Raw genomic sequence first — 19,216 nt, forward strand, 5'->3', positions numbered from 1 at the left:
TAATTATTGGGGGGACTAGCCCCCCTCAATGTCTACGGTGGTTATCGCCCTGATCAGACATGAAAATATGTTGTGGCACTATCGTGCAGTCTGTAATGATATGACGTTAGTTAGCAAATATTAGCGATTTTTTGCAAACATTCTTTGAGTAACATGACCGTAAACATGAACTCATGTAACATAAAACAAATGATTACTTTTCGTTAAAATCTTTATTAATGCCAAAAATGCTTACATTTATGTGTCTTTTTGTCCACTCGGGCAGCCATGTTGCCGCTGTAGCCGGTTTACGCTGAGATAATTCATACCCCTTCGTTTGAAGTGTGGTCCCCGAAAAATCTTAGTTTGAAGGGCTGTCTGTCTACCCCTCCAACCAAAAGAGAATTGAGACACCCCTACCCCTTTACGTGAACGCGCGAAACGGAGGGGTAGGGGAAAGGGGAAGGGCTAAGGGGTAGAATTGGGATTGGGCCTAAGTTAGACTGACCCTTTGAGCGTCTTCGTGCCTCTCAAAACTCACAAATCCAAATCCTCTGGACTTTCCATTTTCATCAGTCATGACACGGATGCTCATAGCAGTACCTATCAAATGAGGAAACCGTTTTTGTAATGTACAAGTCAATGGAGAATAATAATGTATAAACTGCAGTGCTACAAAGAACTTACCATATTTGCTGAAGACGTCCTTGAGTTTGTCATCATCCATGTCTTCCCCAAAGTTTTTGATGTACACATTGGTAAATTCTTTGGCTCTTGCACCGAGCTCAGCCTCCCTCTCCTTGCGAGATTTGAAGCGCCCTACAAACCTGATAGAAATTAGGAGCGTTTAATAGGAGGATCTAATGGATCTCAAAGCAGTTATTTCAAGAGGCTGGGTGATGTAGCTTACATTTTATCAAGACATTTAGGATTTTTCAACAATATACCATATATCTTTGTAATTAGTCCTTAATACAACCAAAGCCAAAATTTGTATTACTCAATTAACAAGGAAGAATTACTTAACTTGTATAAACTGGTATAACAAATAAGCAATTTTGTCTACTATATACACTAACATTGGGTAAGCTTTGGGTAAAATATAAACAGTTTTGGTTTGGGTAAGATTTTTGAAAGAAATGCATTATTCAGCGTGGATGTATTAAATAGTTTGAAAGAGACAGTAAAGACATCTATAATGTCACAATAGATTTATATTTCATATAAATGGTTTTCTTTTGAACTTTCTATTCCTCAAATCCTGTTTTGTTTTGTTTTTTGGAAAATGATGAAATAATAAAAAAAACAACAACAACATAAGGTTTCCACAAAATATCAAGCAGCACAACTGTTTTCAATATTGATAACATTTTATCTTAATTTCATGATTTCTGAAGGATCATGTGACACTTAAGACTGGAGTAACGGTGCTGAAAATCCAGCTTTTTCACAGGAATAATTCAAAATTTTAAATATATTCAAATAGAAAGCACTTATTTTAAATTGTAATATTTCACAAAATTACTTTCTTACTGCATTTTTTAAATAAATGTATGCAGCCTTGGTGAGCGCAAGACATTGTAGGGATTGCAGACTCCACAATGTCCGTCATAATGCAATAATACTTGCATGCGATCTTTACACAAATGTAGAGGCAATTCAAAAATGAACACCAAAATGTTTTTCAGAATGTTGATTTAAGGAATAGTTCACCCAAAAATGAAAATGGCTGAAAATACTCACCATTTTCTGTAAATTTTCACGTTTGGTTGAACAATTCCTTTAAAGTTTATATTATAATATTTCGTAAAAATTCTTTAATGTCACTTAGTTCAACCCTTCCAACACACTTAAATTCCAAATCAAGTCTGTTAGTCAATCGAGCCACTCCCCAAGTTAGTTGGCAAGCTCTTTCAGCAATTTTCCTTCAACTAAAAATCTCACTTACACTTTTCTGTCATTCAGCAACATGCCGTTCATTTTCTCAATGGCTCTTTCGGCGGCCTCCTGGGTCTCAAAGTGCACAAAGCCGTAGCCCTTTGAGCCATTCTCGTCACAAACCACCTTGAGAAAGGATATCAGGCGTAAAATCATGCACCCACTGACCGACAGAAGCACTCATGCACAAAAAAATCCAACATTCAATCATCAACTCACTGCAAAGCACATTCGAAAGCGTGTATGTGCCTTACCTTGCAGGACAGGATGTTGCCAAAGGCAGAGAAGGTGTCATAAAGGGCTTTATTATCAATAGACTTATCCAGGTTCTTGATGAAGATGTTTCCAACGCCGCTCTTCCTCAGAGAGGGGTCGCGCTGAGACCACATGATGCGGACAGGTCTACCCTTGATCACGTCAAAGTTCATCGTGTCTAGAGCCCGTTCAGCTGGAAGCAAAAGCAATTATGAGTCCACTAAAAAGATTAGCACTGAAGGCAAGACACTACTAGCAAAACCAGTTTTTTTTTTAAGTTTCATGCACTTATCAGTTTTAGTATTTCTGCATGTTTTGCATCCATGTCTTTTGGACTAGCGGAAAGATTCCATCCAAAATACATAAAAAATGTTATTACACTATCTATTTGTGTCCGTTTATTTCTTTATGATTTAACGCCGTATCAGCAGCAATGGGTATATTCATGGCAAAGTCAACAGTATTATGATATTATCAATATTTCAATACTTTGTTTACGATAATTTTATCTTAAAAACAATCAACATACAAAAACATATATTTAAACCTAAAATAACAATGGGAATAATAACAAATAAATAGAATGTATGATACGGTTTAATAAAATTCTAAAATTATTCCAGGAGAAACCTTTTTAAAAATCTATTTGTCTTTGAAATGGTCTAATCTGTTTGCTCATCATGAGTTTTCTTTAAGATTTTATTTATATTTATATTCTGAAGGTTTTGACAGATTTATAAGGATTTTTTTATTTATATAATATTTAATTACTAAAAATATGGGATTTTCTCATTTATGGAGTGATAAAAAGTTCCAAAATCCCCTCCGTAAAACTCTCAACTCTAATGAAAAATCTGAATGAAATTACGTGAATTTTGAACCTGTCTTTATCCAACAATCACACTTCTGTTCTGATAGATACAAATTTGTCTTTATGTACTATGATTAATCAACTGGGCAAGTACATGGTCAAATCTAGGTATTCATATTTTCATCTGTGGCGTTTTGCTTTAAAGGAACACTCCACTATTTTTGAAAATAGGCTCATTTTCCAACTCCCCTAGAGTTAAACAGTTGAGTTTTACCGTTTTCGAATCCATTCAGCCGATCTCCGGGTCTGGCGGTAGCACTTTTAGCTTAGCTTAGCATAGATCATTGAATCTGATTAGACCGTTAGCATCTCGCTCAAAAATGACCAAAGAGTTTCTATATTTTTACTATTTAAATCTTTAAAACTCCTCTTGAGTTACGTTGTGTTCTAAGGCCGACGGAAAATGAAAAGTTGTGATTTTCTAGGCCGATATGGCTAGGAACTATACTCTCATTCCGGCGTAATAATCAAGGAACTTTGCTGCCTTACCATGGGTGCAGCAGGCGCAATGATATTACGCAGCGCCTGAGAATAGTCCCCAGCTAGGTAACTTCCAATAAGCCTATTTATAAGAGTACAGTTCCTAGCCATATCGGCCTAGAAAATCGCAGTTTTTCATTTTCCTTACAATAGATGATCTTGAAATTGACTGAAAAGGAAATGCATGGTTTTGTCCCATGTAAATGATCAAATTGTCCAAAAATGTGTCTTGTGTAAGTAATAAAATTGTCCAAAATTGTCCATAGATTAACTAGTCCAAAGATAAAAGCGATAAATTTATTAGACATTGCTTTGCCCCCAAGTTGAATTTTGATTGCAGTTTTGCCCAATCCCATTTTAATGTCTGAACCTGTGCTGTGCAACCACCAAAACCTATATGACATATGACATACACAAACTGAATCCAAAAAGATGAAGGAATAAGAAATCTGGGGCCGCACACTGATCATGTCTGACCCAAATATGAGAAGTTGCACGTGACACCTCCTCCAATGCGTTTGAACCTATTGAAAACGGCATGATATAGCTTAACAACGATGCAGGGACATCAAACAGCCATAATCAATGTGATCAAGGCGCTTCCCTGACAAACTCGACAGGGGGGTTATCTGTGCTGCACAGCGCACACTCTCCGCCCACCCACGCCCTAAATATGACAGGCATGCAAGTCACTGCTCCATGCACGCAGCTCTCATCTTCACCGCTTTATGATTCACAACAAAACCCAGACGCTCGAGCAGCATATGGCTGAGATGTATAAGCACGCAACCTACACTCTACATTTATTTGTCAGCGTCAGTGCCATCATTTCGCACGCGCTCACCGTCCGCGGGCTGCTGGAAGTTGACATAGGCATAGCCGAGAGACCTGCGCGTGATCATGTCCCTGCACACCCGGATGGACAGGATGGCACCGGCCGGGCTGAACTTCTCGTAGAGCATGGCTTCAGTCACGTCCTGGTGCAGGTCTCCAACATACAGCGAGGCCATGGGGTAACTGGGAGCGCTGGGGTTCATGTTCTCTTCGCTCGCAGGTTTTCACGTGTTTCGTGGCGCTAGCGCGTAATGCAGTTAGCCGTCAAGCTAACCTACACAGGCCGATTTTTAAAACCGAAAACCGTCGACTAAAAGAAGACTCCGAGTTTCGTTTTAAATGACGAATATGTAGGGCAACTGAAATTTTTGAAACACGTAACTGTTAAAATCCAAAACCGCTAGACCTTCGCGAGCTCACAGACTGCCGTTGTTTTTTCGGGTTTGTCGAGATGTTTCAAGGCCTCCTGCTCCCACTTCACCGATTTTTATTTTTAAAAGGGAAAAAAAAAAGATTTTTTGGAATTTTTAAAAGTTTTTATTTTTTTTTGTATTTTTGTATTTTTTATATAATGTGTGCCGAGGGGAGCTCCGGAGCACACACGCACTCACACAGCACTAACAGCCGGGGCTTCGGGAGGAAAGGGGCGGGGCGAGCCTCACGTTTATACCCGCCGGTGCGTCATCCACAGTGCACGCGCACGCACAGAGACGCAATTTGACGGATGTAAAGAAATGGGCTAAAGCTAAGCCAAATACATTTTACACAAGACATTTAACAATATGGTACTACTTTGCATAATATTAAAAACAAAAAAGACTTGGTTAATTAAATGTTTTAAATTTTACCCCCTGGCATATATAATCTTTCTCTTTAGTTTTGTGCATGCACATGTTTTTTTTTCTTTCTCATAATTGTTGTGAGATGTATATGTTTGTACTAATTTTGTACATAATTAGATAATAATAAAAAAAGGTTTTAGATTGGGTGAATAATGTTAGAGCCAGCCGATATGCCCAGTAAGCTTTTAGAGCGACGAAGAGTTGATTTTTGTAACGAATGTATAAAAAGTGAAAATAAATTCTTGAACTTAATTTTTTTTAAAATTTATGTATTTAAATTAGAATAGGTCATTCGCTTAAGTAAATATTTAATATCTAGATATGATATGTGAGAAAAATCAACGACCAAAGGAAGCATTATAAAATGGTAAATGTGGCAAATTAGGCTACAGGACATTTCCCCGTGTGCTTGAATCAAAGGAGGACATTAGAATATTTTGTTTTATTCATCACATGTCAATTTTCATATCAATCATGCTCCTTACACTGTTTTCTAACTTTGCTGGAGGCAAATTTGTCATGGTTGTGATTTTTTTGGGGAAAAAATGTCATTTTCACACAATACATAAGAAAATGGTTTATGTTTATTTCACTCAGTTATTACAAAACTCAGTTATTATCAGTTTTACAAAACATGATGTGAAATCATAGTTCATAGTTGATTAACAGCATGTCGGTGAGTGTGCTGAAGATCACCGACAGAGGGAGTCACAGACCTGCAGAACTACTGACTCCTGCAGATCTGTGTTTGCTACAGAGGTATCCTGTGTTTTTAGACATGAACACATGTCTGCTGGATGTGTGCTAGTATCATTTTATTACCTTCTAATTATTTATGCAATTTACGACCACAAATGCAGTTATTGGTAGTGTTTTTTCCCACAACACTAGCAAATAATTCTCAGAATTAAGGGAACCTAGCAGAAGTTGTCAAAGTCATGGCTATTAAAAAGCAGTTTAACTTTTTGTATTTTCCAGGAAAAAAATACAGCTGATTTAATGCACACTGATGTTATTGTGGGACATGTTGTCACAAAATATTTGGATTCTGCGTTTTTTGTTGTTGTTGTTGCAGTATTGTTTATTAAAGCTATTATAATAATTGAATAAAAATAATCGAAATAAAGTCAAACATAAATATAATGTGAAAAAAATTCAACTTGAACTGAAATTAAAACATTAAAACAAAATAAAACTAAACAGCTAAAAAAAAAAAAGTTATACAAAATAAAGCTAAAAACAAAAACTGGTAAAAAATGTCAAAAAGCACATAAAATTAACATGAAAACGGAAAATATAAAAATAAACGCTAATTCCAAAAATGATATTATAGCGGGGCATGTTGTCACACTGCATGTGGATTCTGCTGTTTATTGCAATGTTGTTATTGTTAACTAAAACTATTAAAAAATATTTTTGGCAACTGAAATAAAATGAAATATATTGCATTTAAAAACTCCAACTTAAACTGAAATAAAAATAAACTAAAGGTAAACAGAAATATTAAAAACTGATAAAAATGACAAAACAACAACAACAAAAAAACCTTAAACTAAAATCAAAATGAAAAGTGAAAATATAAAAATAAAAGGTCATTTAAAATATGTTCTTAGAACAAGATCCTATACATTTAATGGGATATTTACAGACTGAGTGCTCATTTTCATGATACATTTCCTTCACAAACTCCAGTTTGTGAAACCTTGATGTAATGTGATATTTAATGCACTTCATGTCATTAATAACAAATGAAATATATTTTCTTTCTCTTTGTGTTTTTATATCAATATGGTACAAGATTATTCTCTTTAAATCAATGTGATAAACAAGTTAGGTCAAAAGTAAGTAAATATTATTTATATAGCACATATAAACATAGCAAAGCTATCCAAAGTGCTGAACAATATAAAATAAAGTAAAAAAAAAACAGAGTAAGACCAAACAAGACAGACAATAAAACAAAAGTAGAGTAAATTTAAAACGCTAAGGAGTAGAGATATGTTTTCAACCTCGATTTAAAAATGTTAATAGAAGGTGCAAGGCGGATGTCCAGAGGCAGTTGGTTTAATAGACGGGGCGCAGTGACAGAAAAGGCTCTGTCACCCTAAGTTTTTAAAACGGGAACGAGGGACAGATAAAAGAGCCCTGTCAGAAGATCTGATAGATGACTGAGGGGTAAGAAGGTCTTTAAGGTAAGATGGAGCTTGATCGTTAAGAGCTTTAAAAACAAACAACAAAATCTTAAACTGAATTCTAAAATGGACCGGGAGCCAATGAAGTGAAGCCAAAATTAGGGTGACATGGTCATATTTCTTTGCCCTGGTCAGCAGCCTTGCAGCTGCATTTTGTACCAAATGGAGGTGTGCAAGCAATGACCGAGGAAGACCCAAATACAGTGAATCTATATACAGTAATCTAAACGTGAAGTAATAAAAGCATGAATAACCTTCTAGACCCCACCTTAATTTTGGGGGACCAAAAACAATTATTTCTGATTTCGGTTTAAGTTTGGAAATGATCCGCAGTTGATAAAAACTGTCCAACTGAGTCCAGAATAATACCAAGGTTCCTAACCTGGGAGGAAAATGAGGGGAAATGATTGCCCAGCTCCGTAATGAGACCCCACCTTAATTTTGGGGGACCAAAAACAATTATTTCTGATTTGTCCTCATTAAGTTGGAGAACGTTATTTAATAACCATTTCTTAATATCCGAGATACATTCCAACAATTTTTTCAGCTTTTAGCGGCAGGTACAACTGTATCGTCAGCATGAAATGAAACATTATGCTTCCTAATAATGTCCCCCAGAGGACGCATATATAAGTTAAAAAGAAGCGGGCCCAGAATAGAGCCCTGAGGTACTCCACTAATAATAGGAGCAGATGATGAAGAGAACTTACCTAACTCTACAGAAAAGGACCTGTCTTTAAGATATGAACTGAACCATCGTAAGGCTGTATCCCTGATACCTAACAAAGGTTCTAAAAGTAATCAAAAAGTAGTCCAATTATATTTCCTAAAATGTGTAATGTAACGGATCACGTCACAAGCTACAATTTTTGTCATGTAATTTGGAATCAGTAATGGACTACGATTTGTAAGCAATCTATCCAGCACATTAGGTGGGAAGGAAGAGTTGTAATCTGTCAGACTGAAAGCGAATTGTGTTTTTTGTTCTCTTAAGTATCGTGAGCTTCTTGCGTGAATGCTGCTGAAACTGCTTTCACTGAGGCTGCTCATATCAAAGTTGCCATCTGAAGTGCTGAAGCGTGTAATAACGCACATGTATTGTGTGGCATGACCGTGTGATTGTCCATTACTCAGAGAAGTTTCTGTCTCCCGTCCCTTCCTGCTTATTACTCATCCTCTCTTCATATAAGTACTGTTGTTCAGCGCAGTCTGCCCGTCTCCATGGAAACACGGCCCATCCCACAGCCTTAGCCAGAGGCTCTTTACTGACACACCCCAACTGAGAGGAACGGGACCTTCTCAACAAGCTTTCCAGAGGTGCTCCAGTTTACTTCAAAAATAAGATACTGGATGGACAAAACAGGGATTCTTTTTTTTTAAAGGACTAGAAATTACAATAATAAAAATTCATCATATTTCCAGGTTTTCTATCTTATCTTATCTTATCATGTTTTGTTAAAAGGTCTCCAGATATTTAGATACAGCCACTGGATCAGTTTTTTATTTTTTTAAATATATAAATTATTCCAGTTTCAGAGAGCAGTTTCTAGCCACTGAAATGCGCATTTAATATTTAAATTTCATGTTTTTTTTTTTTTTCTTAATCCCCATAAGACTGGGAATCACAATTTTAAATGATATATCATTTTATTTTTATATTTTATTTTCCCCGATATTTCCAGGTTTTCTATAATTATGTTACATTACATTATACACCCTGCCAGAAACAGGGTTCCCACATTTTGACCACTGAATTACTATACAGCTACTGGAAGCTGTATATATATATATTTTAAATTCGTTTTAAAGAGCAATTTAGCCACTTTAATTTACTAGTAATTTTCATGACTTTTTAAAGATTGTAGTAATTTTCATAAGTTTTCAGACTCACAATCACAATTCACAATTTTAAAATCCCCGTCCGAGTCACTGTTATTTTATTATCATTGATATACTTTTAGTTTTGTTTTCGAATTATTTTACATTTTTTTCATTTTAATTTTAGTGAAAGTTTTAGTAATTTTGTATCATTTTTATTTTTTTAAATGCCTACATGTATTTTTGTTTTAAGTGTTCCGTTTTAATTTTGCTTTAGTTATTTTTGTACTTCAACTTTAAACAAAAATAAGAAATGTTGGCAACTTGTTTAAATATTTTATTTCAGTTATTGATAATGTTGAGTTGATGTTAAAGTAACTGTTATTTTATTATCATTGATATACTTTTATAGTTTTGTTTTCAAATTATTTTACATTTTTTTCATTTTAATTTTAGTGAAAGTTTTAGTAATTTTGTATCATTTTTATTTTTTTAAATGCCTACATGTATTTTTGTTTTAAGTGTTCCGTTTTAATTTTGCTTTAGTTATTTTTGTACTTCAACTTTAAACAAAAATAAGAAATGTTGGCAACTTGTTTAAATATTTTATTTCAGTTATTGATAATGTTGAGTTGATGTTAAAGTAATGAAAATGTTTTTTTTTTAATGGTTTTAGTTAATAATAACCAATAATTTCCATAAGCAGGATGGCATTTAAGCTTATCACTTTGTGCTCAATACTGTAGAGATATCATGACATGAACAACAAATCACATTGCTTGTTCATGACTGGAACCCAGCAGTGATTTCAGGCCATCTGAGTTAGTCAGCATTTGCCTCATTCACCAGTCCTGAAAGTCACCTCTCCTCGGCCCAGTGAATCTGGTGCAGGACTCAGATGACTGCAGTCCCACTGAGATGATACGACCCAGTTCCTGCTCTGCATGTAAAACAGGTCTTAGAAGACAACCGCTTGACCACCAACACCAGCATTAAAGCACTGTCCCAGATGGAAAAGTCAAAAGGAATCTTTTACTGACCCTCATGTTCTTCCAAACTTTCTTTTTTTTTGTCGAGCTAATCGGCACAAAGTCCAGGTGGCTCTGTTCAATACAACAAAAATGAATGGGGACAGAAAAGAGTCCTGTAGTCACATGACAGTTTGTGTGTTCAACAGACAGAAATGGTTTTAGACATGTCTTCTGATGTAGCTCTCCATTCCTGTTTGTATTAATGTACATTAAACACAGCATGTCAAAAGGTAGTTTCACATCATTTATGGCCACAGAGAGACTGTTTTGTTCTCAGTTTTGGAGTTTGATAGCTCCAGTTTCCATTCACTTTAGTGACTTCAGTTTCCCTCCCCCATGAAAGGTTTGGAACAACTTAAGGGCGAGTCAATGATGCCGACTTTCATTTTTGGGAACTATTTCTTTGTTTAGTTGAAAATCCTTTTCAATCTTAACTTGTGTCACAATAACCAACCCCACTCCCCCGCACTCAGATTTTTCTGGAACGGCCAGGTTTGAACAACACCAGAGACTGAATGCAATGCAAAAAGACCAAGAGATCATGTGGTTTGTGTTTTATCTGTTTTAATACCACTAACATGAGATCCAGATCCCTCCGCCCACCCTCCATAACAAATAACAATAATGCTGAGTGTTCCGTATGAAAATTCTAAGACAGCCCAATCAGCCAACTCCAGTCACCCTGATTAACTAAAGCCACATGCAGTTTAGGCAAGTATCAAAAGAGTAAACAAAACAAACTAAAAACAGATCGAGTAAGTAGTAGTACAAATAAAACAAAAACCGAAACTCCTAATAGAAAACAGTATTAATCAGATAAGCACATGAAAAGCATTACTTACTGCTCCGGTAACAAGACTTTTATATCAAAGTTACAGTATAAGCCATGTGTCAAGTCTTTTTGATCTTAGGTCTGTGGTCGACAAAGAAAGACTGTACGCATTATTCACCAATGAGAAATCAAACACTTGACAACTGAAGTAGAATGTCTTGCACAAGCCCAATCTGTCACAAGTTTTCTTTCATACTGACTTTTGGTTTATTTCCCATGATTCTTTAGGAAAATGAAGAATTCAGTCTATGCCACAAGAAACCCATCACTAAATGCTCCCCTAGCAAACTCAGAAAAGGGTTCATACTCGCGCTCTCTCTCTCTCACATGTGCACCTACAACAAAGCTGATGTTGGCTTGATGGTGACTGGCATCCCACGAGCACATGCATGAGCACACATCAAGCCAACAAACTACACTGCATTCTCCAATCCACAATGAACACATGTTGAAGACAAACAACTGCCGTTTGCCCCCCAAACAAACACACGTACACGAACACAGTCTCTCCTTCACACTCTCACATCCAAACACACACATAAATGACGGGCTGGTGAGTATGAAGCTGGAACTGGAAAAGCGTCAGCCGTGCTGACTGAAAAGCTTCTTTGTGGAGTTGGCTTTAGTTTTCCCGGCCCTCCTCTGTGTCCTCACCATCGGCCTGATTGTCAGAGGTCCACAGCTGAAAACATCAAAGCAAGGGACGTTAAAGTGTGCACATCCAGATCTGGCCACTGAAATGTCTATTTTAGTATTTTTTTTTTATATGGACCATTTAATGGGTGGAAAGGAGAAGTTTTTTTTAATGTTGATTATAATGCTGAGTTAACATACTTTTTTTTTTTTTTTGGTTGTCGTTTTTAGTCAACAATAACAACAGTGGTCCGAATTTGTTTAGACACGTCTTCTAATGTCCATTAAAAACGGCATGTCAAAGTCAGTTTCACATCAGTTATGGCCACAGAGCCAGTTTTGTTTGAAAACACAGACGTCACATTCTCAGTTTCAGAGTTTGATAACTATAAAGTTTTTTTTCCCCCCTTCTTAACATCTCCTTTTATGTTCCAAGAAAGGTTTGGAACAACATAAGGGCGACTCTCATGCTTTGGGAACCGTTTCTTTAATAATTCCCCCGCAAGCACTCATCTAAATGAATATTTGAAGTCCAGGATCTTTCTGGAACGGCCAGGTTTGAAAAACCTTACCGAACGCAAGGCAAAAAGACCAAGAGATCATGTGGTTTGTGTTTTATCCGTTTTAATTCCACTAACATAAGATCCAGATCCCTCCGCCCACCCTCCATAACAAATAACAATAATGCTGAGTGTTCCGTATGAAAATTCTAAGACAGCCCAATCAGCCAACTCCAGTCACCCTGATTAACTAAAGCCACATGCAGTTTAGGCAAGTATCAAAAGAGTAAACAAAACAAACTAAAAACAGATCGAGTAAGTAGTAGTACAAATAAAACAAAAACCGAAACTCCTAATAGAAAACAGTATTAATCAGATAAGCACATGAAAAGCATTACTTACTGCTCCGGTAACAAGACTTTTATATCAAAGTTACAGTATAAGCCATGTGTCAAGTCTTTTTGATCTTAGGTCTGTGGTCGACAAAGAAAGACTGTACGCATTATTCACCAATGAGAAATCAAACACTTGACAACTGAAGTAGAATGTCTTGCACAAGCCCAATCTGTCACAAGTTTTCTTTCATACTGACTTTTGGTTTATTTCCCATGATTCTTTAGGAAAATGAAGAATTCAGTCTATGCCACAAGAAACCCATCACTAAATGCTCCCCTAGCAAACTCAGAAAAGGGTTCATACTCGCGCTCTCTCTCTCTCACATGTGCACCTACAACAAAGCTGATGTTGGCTTGATGGTGACTGGCATCCCACGAGCACATGCATGAGCACACATCAAGCCAACAAACTACACTGCATTCTCCAATCCACAATTAACACATTTTAAAGACAAACAACTGCTGTTTGTCCCCCTCCCCCCCAAACAAACACACGTACAGTCTCTCCTTCACACTCTCAAATCCAAACACACACATAAATGACGGGCTGGTGAGTATGAAGCTGGAACTGGAAAAGCGTCAGCCGTGCTGACTGAAAAGCTTCTTTGTGGAGTTGGCTTTAGTTTTCCCGGCCCTCCTCTGTGTCCTCAGCGTCGGCCTGATTGTCAGAGGTCCACAGCTGAAAACATTAAAACGGGGGAGCATTAAAATGTGCACATCCATATCCATTCATTGAAATCTTTCCTTTTTTTTTTTTTTTAAACTGTATAACTTATTTGCTGATAACTGAGAAAATGTAATTGTTTTTAATACTGATTGTGGAAATACAGCGGATCATTTAAACCGAGGTGTTTTAGTAAGTAGTAAGAATGTCTTGTCGTGTGTAAGGATTATTTCAAGATCTACTCATCATTAACTTGTGTTTGTGTGCTTTATAATCAGGATCATCTACTGTAGGTAATGTTGCATTTTCCATATTTTGTTTAATTTCCATTAAATAAGCAAAACTGTCAAAAAAGCTTCATCTGAATGTAATTAAGGGCTGTGTTGTGCCGTATTTCTGTTGTTGTTTCTTACGTCATGAGCTTTGTATTTTGAAGTTAAAGGGGTCATGAAATGTAGAGATCGACCGATATATCGATTTACCGATATTTTTCACGATATTTAAGCATTTTACAATAATCGGATATCGGTTTTGTAATATCGAAATGCATTTTCAGATCTTTATATTTTATATCTAGGGATTAGTTCTAATATTGGTTAAATATTTATTTGTTTTTCATTATTCATCCTCATTAACAAAAATACTTCATTTCGAGGTGTGTTACATCTATCAGAAACACAATTAAACGCTGTGATTGCTAAACTTCATTGCACCGATTTCACATGTTTCAGAAGGGTGGAAAACAAAAACTCATATTTTAAACTGGGGAGTTAGGTTTGAGGTAAGAAACCTGAAGGGTTTTTATTGTAGAATAACCTCTTATGCGTGTAAATATCAAGGACATTTCGATTTTCCATTTCATGACCCATTTAAAAGTAGTTCACATGTTTCCAAAGCCCTGTTTTTCAATTAGGTAAGAGTTAAAGAGCTAGTCAAATCAGTTGTTTGTATGATTATCGGCAGTGAAATTCTCAGCTGTACTGAGTTAATATCAGAAAATAAGGACTCACCGTCAGATTGTCTCGAAGTAGCTGCATGATGAGTGTGCTGTCTTTATACGAGTCTTCAGTTAACTGGTCCAGCTCAGCAATGGCATCATCAAAAGCCTACATGAGAACAGATACATGGATTAATAAATAATACCAAGCTATTTTCTGTGTATGAGCTGTGAGCCCCGTGAGCACCCATACTAACCTTCTTGGCCAGTTCACAGGCCTGCTCTGGAGAGTTCAGGATCTCGTAGTAAAAGACTGAAAAGTTGAGAGCCAGGCCCAGGCGGATGGGATGAGTGGGCTGCATGTTGTCTTTGCTGATGTCAAAGGCGGCCTGGTACCCTTCCTGAGACTTCTGGATGATATCTGTGTACAAACACACAACATTATTTATGCAAGAATCATTTCATACTTTCCCACACAGCAGAACAGATCAACTGCTGACAAGATACTCTACTAGTCAAAAGTTTGGGGTCAGTAAGATTTCTTTTTTTTAATGAAAGAAATACATTTATTCAGAAAGGAAAGGATGCATTAAATTGATGAAAAGTGACAGTAAAGACATTAATAATGTTACAAATGATTTAAAATAAATGTTGTTCTTTGAACTTTCTATTAATCAAAAAATCCTGAAAAACTATCACTAAATACAATATATCATTTCCACAAAAATATGAAGCAGCACAACGTTTTAAACTGATAATAATAAGAAATATTTCTTGAGCAGGAAATCAGCATATTATACTGATTTCTGAAGAATCATGTGACACTGAAGACTGGAGTAATGATGCTGAAAATTCAGCTTCGATCACAGCAATAAATTACACTTTAAAATATATTCACATAGAAAACAGTTATTTTAAATCGTAATAATATTTCACAACATTACTGTTTTTATTGTATTTTTTATTAAATAAATGCGGCTTCAGTGAGCATAAGAGATTTTCAAACATACTGTAAAACAAAATCTTGTGAACAGTCGTGCACATAAAACATTTACAATATTTTATTGAGGATTTGCAAGCCATATAATATTAAATTCCTGGAATCTGATCTGAATGTGCCTTTTATTTGGCCAGTTAAGTGTCCTAAAGCCTCCCTCCTGCCTTGTCAAGTTTTGTGAGGAGTGTTACAGTACCTAAATTATGAAATATTGCTCCTTCTGATTATTTTGAGAAAAACTGTCAGTGGAAAAATATGTGCTTTTATTTCAACTAGATTTTTACTCTTTTAAATCTGATATTTAACATTTTGAATATATATCTCATGATGGTTACTGTTGCAGAAAAATAAAAATAAATCCAAGACATTTCAAAACATGCATTTTATTATTTTTACATGACTGAAAATGAGATAATTTTCTTCTCCTCTGCTCACTGGAGAGCTGTTAACAAGTCAATATCATGGTGCATTAAGAGCTTGCGGTTGCCTGTATTGATTGGTGCTCAGAGAGAAATGCATAAATATTTGAAAAAGACGGGCAGCTCTGTAAAGAGCGTTTGACGCGCTCTGCCTGATGAGCAGTAATTGTTCATTTGAAGAGATTCAGGAGACCGAGGCCGAGCGCTGCATATATTAAAGCCACCCGCAGGAGGCTCAGCCGAAACCCAGCTGGACAACATGCATCAGCCAGATGCTGTTGCCATGGCGATGATCACAGCCCAGCACACTGACAGTAGTAGGTCAGCGGCTGCTTATGTTCAAACAGATGAGCGATTCGCTTTCCTCTCTAGAAAAGAACTACGGAAAAACTGCAGCTTAACTATAATGCTACACAAACAGACTGATCTGGGATCTGCGGCACAGCCCGGGGTCCTGTCGTTTCCACAGATGGCAGCTTCAGTCAGATCATTCGCTCCTGTGCTGCCATAGAAACACACCAGGCTCTTAAAAATTCATCAAACCCTGCAGGGAGAAGCAGCAGCCCTAATAACCTCATGCATCTATCGGAAAGTCCACAGACGGACTCAGCCGAAGAACACATGTGGAGGGCAATCACTCATTAGCCTCATTAATGAAACGAAACGAGGTGGAGCAGACAAGACTGTGCTTCCTGCAACAAAACTCGGGGACGGCGCTGCGGCGTGTCTCAATCTGCTGAGACCCGCTTGTGAATCGTATGTGATGAGAGAAATAAAACCACAACATTTGCATTGTCCACGCCTGAAAGCACACAAAAACACAGTGCCCAACTCGCAACCAAATCGCTCGACTGGATTGGTTCTTTGTGATAAAGCACAGATACGAGCTACAGTGAGAATATTACATGCGGGCATGAAACCGTCACACTGGACGTCCTCAAATTAATCTGCAAGCAGCTTGTGTCTCAAGAGCTTCATGAACTAGGACACAAGACCTTCAGATCTAAACCACCAGCCTTCATTTCCACATATATAATTAATGAAAGCTCTGAGTCCGTGGCTACTTCATGAGATTTCTAACTCTATTACGAGGGTTAATTAATTGATTGACCTCTTGAGTTCAAAAGCATCAAACAGGAAACATCACGCTCTCTTCCAAACCCTAGCAATGTTGCTAACAGCTCGCTATTCTAATAGGTACAAAAATGCACACATATGTTTGGATAAAGAGCATTTTTAATAAGATGGAGCTATTATATCTATTCTCTGAAGTACTTGATCAGGAAAGGAGATTTCCCCTGACACTTGGCTTATAGCAATGCATTCTGAGATTGTCTTCTCCATGAGATGCTGCCATATGTTGGCTAAAACGAGGTGTTGTGTATAAGGCAGCATCATTCTGCTGCATACTGTCTGGATCAGTGTTTGTGTTGGCGTGCGTAAGATGCTTCTAGGTAGGCAGCTAGAGAGTTTGGAGCAGAGCCAGTGTACTCGCTCAAGGACAAACAAATCAGTAAAACAACATTAAAATCTCTATTGCAGTTATGCAAGATTATTCATGTGGACACTATTGCTCTGTTCCAGAACCTAGTGGGCTGTCAATCTGGACAGCATTTCAAGACACGCTCACTAGCACGATCCTGATGAAAGACTGTTTTATAATAAGCATGGACAAGATGCTCATTTAGCCAAATTCTGAGACATATGGATTCATCAACTGTTAAAACACAACACAATTTCAGAGAGAGAAAAAAAACCAAACATACTTAGGGCACTATTATTATTACTATTTGTGTGTGTGTGTTTAATAGTGCTATATAAGTAAAACTGACATCAAAATTATAATGTAATCCAGAAAAAATAAAATGGAAAAAAGAAATTTGGGGGGAAAAAAAACTAATTTCATAGGGCTCTAGTATTGTATACCTGTAGTGTAGCTTACATCCTGAACCATAAACCATTTCTGTTTTAAAAGAGAATTTGTGCAACATTCCCTCAATCATCAGCCATCAAGGGTGTGGAGGCACAAGTAAAGACCTGTTCCACTGGTAGCTATCAAAAAATCTGCATGTGTGTGTGGAGGTGTGGCTGCACAGCTGGCAGCAGACATACGCATAGCCTCAAACTCAGAGACACCATGCTGAACACCAAAGACCATCTAATATAGAGATCTGTTTCTCAAATCAAAATAAAGGATATTAAGGAAAGACAAATGTGTATATTTCGTATAAATCTCATATAAATGTTGTTTAGGAGAAGCTCACCGGTTTTCTCCTCTCCTGCGGCGACCTCAGCCAGGTAACGATAATAGTCTCCCTTCATCTTCAGGTAGAACACCTGGCTCTCTGCTGGAGAAGTGCTGCGGATCAGAAACTTGTCCAGGAGATGCTGCGGATGAGAGAAACATGAACGTGAACACAGTTCAAGACAGTAACATTTCTTACATGCTTACTGTGTGACAAAAGTGTTTTTCCCATACTTTATGGCCAACAAATTTCCATGATTATTCTATATAAAGATTTTCATTTTTATGGAAAAACATCAAGCCTCATAGCTGCTCAAATTACCTGATGGCAAATACTGGCCAATCAAGGTTTGTTCTACACTTTATGTTTCATTTATTTTTTTTAGAAGTGCTGAACAATTGACCGGACTGTAGAATATTTTGCTTTCCAAATTGATCCATAACATTTTTGTACAGCTTTACTCACTTGTCTTTTGCCCTTGTTTTATGGCTGTTTGCAATATTGTTGGATTTTCTACCAAAAGCATCACTCTGCCCAATGCATGTATTCACATTTGGTGTGAACAGCTAACCATTTAAAATCATTTTTTCTTGTCAACTTAATTTTGTGAGGAACATCAGGACTACCAGCGAAGGCACCTCATGAGTTTAACATGGTGCTTTATCTCATCATCTAATGGGCTTGACATGTTGTTCATGTCGAAAGTTGTTGAGAGGATGTAAGATGCAACATCCAGCTGGTTCTTTCTTTGCAGAAGCCAACTTCAACCAATTACCCTCCTAATGCCAGATTAAACATCACATTCTTCTGGATGCAGTCTAAATAACATCTGGAAAATGGAAGGAATGTCATAAACGCAAAGCATACCATTCCACGTGCCAGCGTTTAAGACGCCTCAGGCAGCAATCCAACTAAAACGACCCAGTACAAGGACAGGCAATGGCCCTGTCTGATTCATTAAAGCCTTACTCAGTTGCTCAGAGTAAGTCTCACATCCAGCTTCCTGAAAGAAAAAACTCTGTATGCAAAACCCCTCCAGAGGAAGAGCTGATTTGGTGACCATTCAAACAAAAGACTCCATTGTTTTGCTTATCTAGATACAAACCTATGAACTCTAACCAATGGCTGGCTGACGACCTGCGACAACATCTTACAAGAGGACAGTGCTTCATTAAAGGTGCAGTAGGACATCTTGGAAAATGCTAACTTTAGCCTGATAGCACTGAAAGCGTATGTCCCACCCTCCCTGCAAATCGCTGTCCAAAGCCACGCCTCCTGAACGCATGACAACATTACTACAATACATCATGTGTCATTCACCGGTGAGAAAACTTTATAGTACAGTTAGTAACA

General features: G+C 37.1%; 2 protein-coding genes across 2 annotated transcripts in view; both read right to left on the bottom strand.

Annotated features, from left to right (window-relative positions):
* Positions 1–4,982, bottom strand: part of pabpc1b (poly A binding protein, cytoplasmic 1 b) — a 12,907-nt gene extending 7,925 nt beyond the window's left edge. Inside the window, exons 1-5 of the mRNA XM_016563138.1 lie at positions 4,368–4,982; positions 2,172–2,365; positions 1,928–2,043; positions 667–806; positions 488–582 (exon numbers count right to left, since the gene is read on the bottom strand). Coding sequence (XP_016418624.1) covers positions 488–582; positions 667–806; positions 1,928–2,043; positions 2,172–2,365; positions 4,368–4,560 — 738 coding nt within the window. The 5' untranslated portion in view covers positions 4,561–4,982. The remainder of the gene's footprint in view (positions 1–487; positions 583–666; positions 807–1,927; positions 2,044–2,171; positions 2,366–4,367) is intronic.
* Positions 4,983–10,787: 5,805 nt separating this feature from the next.
* LOC107748366 (14-3-3 protein zeta-like) overlaps positions 10,788–19,216 on the bottom strand; it is a 19,655-nt gene continuing 11,226 nt past the window's right edge. The window contains exons 3-6 of the mRNA XM_016563139.1: positions 17,882–17,965; positions 14,459–14,622; positions 14,275–14,370; positions 10,788–11,754 (exon numbers count right to left, since the gene is read on the bottom strand). Of these exons, the coding sequence (XP_016418625.1) occupies positions 11,695–11,754; positions 14,275–14,370; positions 14,459–14,622; positions 17,882–17,965 (404 nt within the window). The 3' untranslated portion in view covers positions 10,788–11,694. The remainder of the gene's footprint in view (positions 11,755–14,274; positions 14,371–14,458; positions 14,623–17,881; positions 17,966–19,216) is intronic.

This window comes from Sinocyclocheilus rhinocerous, unplaced genomic scaffold (genome assembly GCF_001515625.1).
Source record: "Sinocyclocheilus rhinocerous isolate Xijiao unplaced genomic scaffold, SAMN03320098_v1.1 scaffold1281, whole genome shotgun sequence".
NCBI classification, from domain to species: domain Eukaryota; kingdom Metazoa; phylum Chordata; class Actinopteri; order Cypriniformes; family Cyprinidae; genus Sinocyclocheilus; species Sinocyclocheilus rhinocerous.